Here is a 7,763-nt window from a genome sequence, read left to right as displayed (position 1 = left end):
TATTATTTTAAAATACATATGCTGATATATGAAAAATGCATATAATATATGATAAATATATAATATACAATACAAAATAATCTAATAAAATACAATATCATATAATAAATAAATTATTATATTAGTGGTAGACTATATTGCTTGTTGGAGTGGACGGTGCAGTTTTTTTCTTGTTTCTGGCTCTCAACCGGGATTATGTTGGTAAATGTTATGATGTTATCTTATAACATATAATATGGAATATATTATAATAAATTATATAATATTATAGGAACAAGAGGTAAAATATTGTGCAAACCTGGCTATAATACTTCTGGGCTAGTTCCTTGTCTTTCTGCACACCATGCCCCAGATGAAGACACCTGGCATAGTAGAAGCTTCCTATTGCAATCCCTTTAGCTATAAACAACGGTAAACAATCTGTCTCTTTGGAAATACCTGCAACATCTGTAAACTGAGATACTCTGAAACAAATGCATTAATATAATCAAATTGTGTTCTAATTACAGTCATAATGTATATAATTGTCTAATCAAATTGATCTCTTGTCACAACTGCTTGTTAAGGATTCCAACTCTAGGGTATTATATTGCCATCTTCTTAAATGCGAAGCAAAGAATAATATGTCCTATAGAAGTACTCTCATTGACAGAATCAAGGGAAATATCGATAGAAATGTATCCTTTGTTTCTGTTATGTTTAATAATGTAGCTGATATAAAGAGTCACAATTGCGTTAATCATGGAATCTGACAGTGTAAAGAATTGCTTATACAATAATGATATTCATACAATCATTAATTAACTTTAAGTAGAGCATTTTAAATTTCCGACCTTTGGTTTTTGTATAATGGATGCGAGTTCCTTTTGATAAATTTTGTATTGTAAAGTTTTATTGTATGTTATATATTTTTACCTTCCCCAGCCTGGGGGTATTTCTTGTATTTTCTATTAAATATTTCTAATAAATTGAAATTGAAATATACAGTAATGGTATTTATGAGCAGAAAATGATTAAACCATCAGCCAGGTTGCAGATTTTTTATTTCCCTTTAGATTTTCCATATCCAGTAACGATTATTTGTTGATTTAAATTTATCTTTCACCTGAACAAATGCACTACCATAACTTTGTGTTTCAATAACTATACACACACTTGCCTCAAAATCATTACCGGTTTCTGCAACTTATTACATATGAAATGTATTTTTAACTATTGACTATAGCAGTTTTCTCTTGAATTAATTAGGTATATAAAATATTCCTCAATTAATAATGTTTAATAAGTTTATTACTTATTATTATAAACGACTTATTAATTATTGACGACGACGATGACAACAACAATAAGTCGATTTATAAGGCGCAAATGAACAAGCTTTCCAAGTGCCATGTTTAATTAAAGAAAAGAAAAGTAACAAAAAGAAAAAAAGAAGACACAATGATGCAGGAGATTTAAAGAACAGAGAAAAAACAAGAACAGCCTTACCTGGCAGCAGTCTCAGCAGCTTTTGTATACAGCTTCTTAGAGTAGTAATGTGAGGCCAAGTTGCCCATTGCATACACGTTGCCTCGTTCAGATGCTTCCTTCAGGCATTCAAACGCTGAATCAGAGTTCTTACGACACCCTTGTCCCAACTCGTACATCACACCGAGGGCTCCTGTGTTGATAGACAAAGAAAATGTTAGCTTAACAATGGCCGTGTTCGGACGTAAACTCAAATACACGTGTAATCTAATAATAGCCTTGGGGCTAATTCCGACGGCCGTTCGGACGAGTAGAATAAAAACCGGTAAAAGCAGTAACTTCTTGTATGTCTTTCCTTCAACCAAGGTCAGACACAAGTTTTTTGTTGTTACTGTTTAAAACTATACATAATCTAGCCTTTGTAACTTCATTTGGAGCTTCAAGTGATTTCTTCACCGTGATAACACAACTTTGTTACATTCGGCACATGTCCGCCGCTAGAAAACGGCATGTTGTTGTTGACTGTAAAACAACTCGTAAAGTTGTTGTAACAAAAGTAATTTAAAAGTAGGTATAAAATTATTTTTCTGGTATTGAAATACAAATTACATCTAATTATAATTTTTAAATTTGTTTTTAAAGAAGTAATACTCACTTAACTTTTGCTAAAGTTCTTACTGTCAAACTTTTTTAATGCTTTTAAATATTATTATTATTTAAATATTATGAGAAAATGGGAACGGAATTGAACGATAGGAATTTTACTCTGGCCTGGTGTTGTATACAAATATAAAGGACATGGGCCTTGTTACATGTGATAAATACGCCTGGAGGCAGCGTGTAATTGAAATATCCACTAAAAAATGTGGGTTTTTGGGACAGATGTTTTTCAAATTTTTTATGGCTAGAGGCAAAATTTAATGCCACACGTGGCCTCTCAGTTGGAATTACCTGGTAAAACTTTACTCGTCTGAACGGGCCCAATAAGTATAAATATATAGTATGCTTATACAATTATTAGAAAAAAAATACAGTTTTCAAATTTGACAACTGATAAAAATAATTGTCATAATCTGAATAAGCTGTACAGGTATAATGCACTGATAATCCTATTGGACATATTCATCAATAATTAAGAGAAAATTATATTTTGGCTGTATACCTTGTGATTCTAAACTTCCATTGCCAGTTGCTTCAGAGTGCCAGAATAGAGCCTACAGAAATGTAAAGAAGTATGGTGAGCAGTATCTTTACCCAAACTGCAACTATTAAAATCAGAATAAACTGCACAGTTGCCTAATCAGAATTCCCATAAAACATTATAGAGTTGCCCATCGTTGTGCTCAGGATCACTCTTGGTAACTTGAATATGTTCAGGAGGTAAAGGTGTCGGCTGTGGGTGTGAATTCATTGGGCTACCAAGGTCGGGAAAAGCCCTGGTAGGGACCTAGACAGCTGTTTTTCCTGCTGCTTAATTTCTAATTCAATATTAATTCATTGTTATAAAACATTTTAGAACGCATGAAAACTTTCACAATATTAATGAAATTTTATCAGGGTCCAGATCATGGCTAATGGGAGTTTAGAATGACCTGTAGAGGGACTAAGCTACCTGCCCCACAGCTGGTGCTGCCAATGTCTACACCGTGCTATCGTCTAAACATTTTTTTCACCGTTATACTGAACAGATAAAAAGTAAATGAAATTTTAAATTACAACAAAAATCTCATGATTTTGTACCTTGTAAGATAAAATTCAAAGATGAACATTAATAATGCGAGACAAAACATGTTTAAAGCTATTTGTACCTTTTTTAGATCTAGAGACTCTTCCCGGCAGTAGTACATTCCGAGTGCAGTTTGTGCCTTGATGCTTGCCTTGGGATGACCGTCATTTGCTGCCAATAACCACCACTTCTCCGCCTCCTCATCCGACTGCTTCACTCCGCATCCTTCGAAGTGTGCTCTTCCAATGTTGTATTGAGCAGCGTGTATCAAGTGCTGGTTGCTGGGGTGTAAGTTGTTTGCTACCTGTAGCATAAATTCATAGCCTCTCTTCTGTTGTTTGTAGCAATAAAAAACAAGTGAGAACAAATTTCAGAACATGCAATGTTAAAACAATAATTCAATGTAGTATGGAAATTCTTCAAGTTACTTGCCCCTTCATAAATGAAGCTGCCAGAATAGTATGATTCAAAGGATAAAAAAACTCAATCTCTATTAGGTTGTTTTTAATTACCTGGCTTTTTTTTCGGGTTATTTCCATACTATTAGCATTATTTGGCCAGGGGGTTTAGAGGATACCCACATCTTGTGTTGGGGTCTCAGCCCATAGTGTCCTTTTGGCAACCCTCAGGCCATTTTCTGATTTGTAATTGTTGTGCTGAATATGTAATAAACAACTAGTTGTAACTAATGCACTTGTTAATTTTAGTCCTGGCTCAACGGACAGGGGGCTAGCGGGGACTTAGATGGGGATTGCTTGATGGAAGCACTACACATGCGTATCAATAGGCAGATTTACATGGAAGTTTGGAAAGTGCAAAAAAAAGGAGTGTATTGATTGATCATAGAAAAAAAAATTAATTGATTGATTTAGTACTGATTGATAGAATTTATTCAGTATCAAAATAGAAATTAAATAAGAGAATTAATACATGTTGTAGAAACAGATTTCCTTGCCTTGGCTCACTGGTGTATTTTTTGACGCAAACTACTGTAGGTCAAATGCCAAATACACGGATCACAAGTTTTCACGTACAATACTCGTTGCCTCAGTCCTTGTTGTGTGGTTGGATGTTTGGATTTTATTATGCAAGGCCAAAAAAAAAAAAAACCACTGTTGTGTTGCCCTCCGAAACCGACTGAAATTTTCTATAAAATCGGATAGGCATTTTTTTTTTTCTAAAATTTTGTTCAATGGTCTTCCTTTCACTCAAGTACACATTCGAGAAATTCCACTTTCGAAATTAACATTTAGAACACAAAATCTAAAAAAGATATGTACCAAAATCTGGCCACAGATGCACGAGTAAAATCGGTAAAATACTGTAGAAGGCATAATTTTGAGAACTGACCGCGACAACGATGTATGCATGCAAAATCGGACCTCTCGCGCTGAGCTGTCAAGCAACGACCAGATATAGGCCTAGCCTATTCTTTACTATTGTACAACTAGTGGTTGCTTGAATGAAAAAAAAAAATTTGACCGACCGACGATCTCGATTTTTTCCATTTAAGGGCAACACAACAATTTTTTTTTGGCCTAATTTATACCATGATCTATATAAAATAAAACCATGATGGTAAGCCTTGAGTACCGGTAGGCGACTTTTTAATTACCAAAACACAGCAATTGCTGAATGCCTATAGTGTAGGCTAGGCTTAGGTAGTAGGACTAGATTCGCGTTGACAGCACTACACCCGAAAACCTGGCTATAATCTACTGTGTAATATTTCCGGCCTTTTCAAGGCTTGTTACATCTATGGGTGAATTTTAGGTACGTCCCGGCACTACGTATGGGGACACAACTATGTGTACGTCCCAGGCTCAGTTCCCGGCTAGTGCCCCACTATGACCCAGGTCCGGGGGGGGGGGGGCCAGGACTACAATTGACAATTGCATAACATTCCCTTCAGCATTATAACTATTACTAATAATTTTAAACAACAATTGCCAAAGCCGATATCTGACCAACATTTGTTAACTTACGTGATCTGCACTTGTTCCTAGACCATCATGGTACATGACACCAAGCTGAAACTGTGCTTGTGGATCGGTGTCCTTTATTCTCTCAAAATATATCAAGGCACGTTTGTAGTCCTCCTTAACAAAAAACAACAAAACATTAAAAAGTAAATGGTCAAATATTTTTATAGCGCCTTCCAGAGTCAAAAAATGTCAAGGCGCTTTTTAGCCACAAAACTAAAATAAAGTTTTCGAACGCGAAGGGGAGGAGGAAGGTATACACAAATCCAATTTTGTGATAACATTGTATCCATGTACTGTATATCAGTCATTCCAAAGTTAGAGGCTGGCCAAAATCAGCTTCAAATTTTTGGGGTCATTAGACATTTTTGTATTAAGAGTTTTTGAGTAGTTAATAGTGAAGATTTCCTTAGCAAAAAATGTATGCTTAAGTAGTAATATAAGACTACATATTGATATCTGCAGTTTTATAAAATCCTAATCAACTTGAAATGTTGAAATCACAAGATGAAATATCTTCACTACCTGTTCAAAGTAGAACTGTGCTAGCTGGAATATCGCAAGTTTGTCGCCGGTATCAACTTTCTCTAACAAAAGTGTTTCCACTCGTTCATTCAATTCATCTTCGATTCGTTTTTTCTCGGGAATATCATCAATGATGTGCACACTTCTGTTGTCACTCAAAACACTTTCAATGCTTCCATGTTCTGATCTAGCTGGGAGAGGCTCACCAGGTATAAAATCCCCAAGTTTGTGCTCAATTTCCATTCTTAATCTTAATAGGGTTCACTTAGGACCTGTAGGCCCTACTAAAAATAAAATAGAGAGAAAGTAAAGACAAAATTAGATTACAACCATGTCAAATTTTCAAATATGACATGTGAAGAGGAACACCATGTTTAACTTTTTACTTAGGCCTAGGCTAAGCAGGCCATACAATCATTTTTTTGTTCTAAAAAAATAGTATTAGGTAATTTTGCCGCCTGCCAGTTCACCAATGACTTTTCGGCAACACTGTCCAAATGGACTTTTGCCAAAACATCTTTTTGTTGACATGTCATTTTTGCTGACACATCTTTGGGCTGACAGGAAATTTTGCCGAAAGGAGATTTACCTGACAGAAATTTGCCTATCATAAAGCTAATTTGCTGACAGCCAATCTTCTGACAGCCAATTTGCCAACAATCAATTCACCCGATAGCCAATTTACATTTACGTAGGTATATCCTGCAAAGGACCCAATGGTCCGTAAGCGCTCAACTCATCTCAAAAGATGTACTGGGTTCTTTAAAGTGCACGAGCAAATTGTGTACACTGGGCCTACAGTTTATAGGCCTATTCCTTATCAGAGAAGACTTGTTGTTTCACCACCAGAACCATAGGCGAGCGTGCCGTTCAAACCAGCGCCGATATTATGAGATGATGGCCGTAGGTTGCGGTGCCCCTGCCATAACTGCTTGACCATTCATGACCGGTGGAACCGGGCCCCCACCCCCCACTTTTTGGCAAAAAATATATAATATCTATGCAGATTTTTGTATGATCAGAAAGAAATGCTAGGCCTAGTGGGCCCCACACAAGTTGAAAAACGTTCCGCCAGCCCTGTATGTACTATAGGCTAGCTAAGCCTACCTAGGCCTAGGTTGTAGGTAAGGCTAGGCTATAGGTAGTTTTTTAGGCTTCGGTGTATTCATTCTAGGCTTACTACTCTAGGTACTGTAGGCAGGATTAGGGTAGCGGCTAGGCCTATGATGACATGTATGGCCTAGGCCTGCCTGTGCCTACCTAGCTAGGCTTTGTACAAACTAGAGTTCCTGAGTACCTAGCTAGCCTAGCCTAGTATATTAGGCCTAGTATAGTATTAGAGTAGGCCCCAAGCTAGGATAGGATAGCCTAGGCCATGTAGCACGCTTCATTCCAATACTTCATAATGCATACAGCCTAGTAATATTAATTACCAATGAAGCAGCGAATCTATTCAACTTTTTAAACGATTCATAACAAAATAACCATTACAACTCCTGAAAACATCCTCTCTTTACAGCCCGAACTAGGTACCGTGTAGCCTACACCATAAAAACTGTTTACGTTTACTTCGGGAGCACACTGCGCATGCGTAAGCGTTGTATTTCTCCATGGTAACTCTTCCAGGGGACGTGTACATCCATGGCAATACATAATTACAAAAAATAATAACATTGAAATGTACTTTGTGGTCAATTTTTATGAATTATGCCTTCATATCCGCAAAAAATGCGATGTATTTATATATAAATACTGTATATATATAATATATTTTTATTATATTATTATTATTATTTACATTGACTTACAAAGACTTAAACCCATCTTTTTTTTACTTCCTTTTTTGTTCATAAAATAGGCTAGTCCAGATGCCATCATGGTCTTGCAAACCACTGCTTGTCAGTGGTCTTAAATTAAAGCGATGCAATGGTGATAGTTCCTCTGCAGTGGTCTGTTCTATTGATTTCCGAGCTCCTTGGTAGTCCTAGGCTTTTGTTTTGTGTAATGTCAGCGCATAGCGACAATGTATTATGTGCTATACAAATCCCCAACAATTACCATAT

At 36.2% G+C, this 7,763-nt stretch overlaps 1 protein-coding gene across 6 annotated transcripts in view; it reads right to left on the bottom strand.

The window, feature by feature from the left end:
- Nucleotides 1–7,316, bottom strand: part of LOC117118855 (LRP2-binding protein-like) — a 9,887-nt gene extending 2,571 nt beyond the window's left edge. The window contains exons 1-7 of one of the 6 annotated variants that reach the window (XM_033263588.1): nt 7,192–7,316; nt 5,701–5,984; nt 5,179–5,292; nt 3,276–3,524; nt 2,630–2,681; nt 1,489–1,660; nt 299–464 (exon numbers count right to left, since the gene is read on the bottom strand). In XM_033263588.1, coding sequence (XP_033119479.1) covers nt 299–464; nt 1,489–1,660; nt 2,630–2,681; nt 3,276–3,524; nt 5,179–5,292; nt 5,701–5,943 — 996 coding nt within the window. In that variant the 5' untranslated portion in view covers nt 5,944–5,984; nt 7,192–7,316. Of the gene's footprint in view, nt 1–298; nt 465–1,488; nt 1,661–2,629; nt 2,682–3,275; nt 3,525–5,178; nt 5,293–5,700; nt 5,985–7,133 lie in introns of all 6 variants that reach the window. The other 5 variants (XM_033263586.1, XM_033263587.1, XM_033263589.1 and 2 more) reach the window with 5 other exon arrangements.
- Between the last annotated feature and the right edge of the window lie 447 nt (nt 7,317–7,763).

The sequence above is a fragment of the Anneissia japonica genome, unplaced genomic scaffold (assembly GCF_011630105.1).
Source record: "Anneissia japonica isolate Jap-2015-1 unplaced genomic scaffold, ASM1163010v1 scaffold737_len1565949_cov176, whole genome shotgun sequence".
Classification (NCBI taxonomy): domain Eukaryota; kingdom Metazoa; phylum Echinodermata; class Crinoidea; order Comatulida; family Comatulidae; genus Anneissia; species Anneissia japonica.
This window is presented reverse-complemented; position numbering and strand designations above follow the sequence as displayed.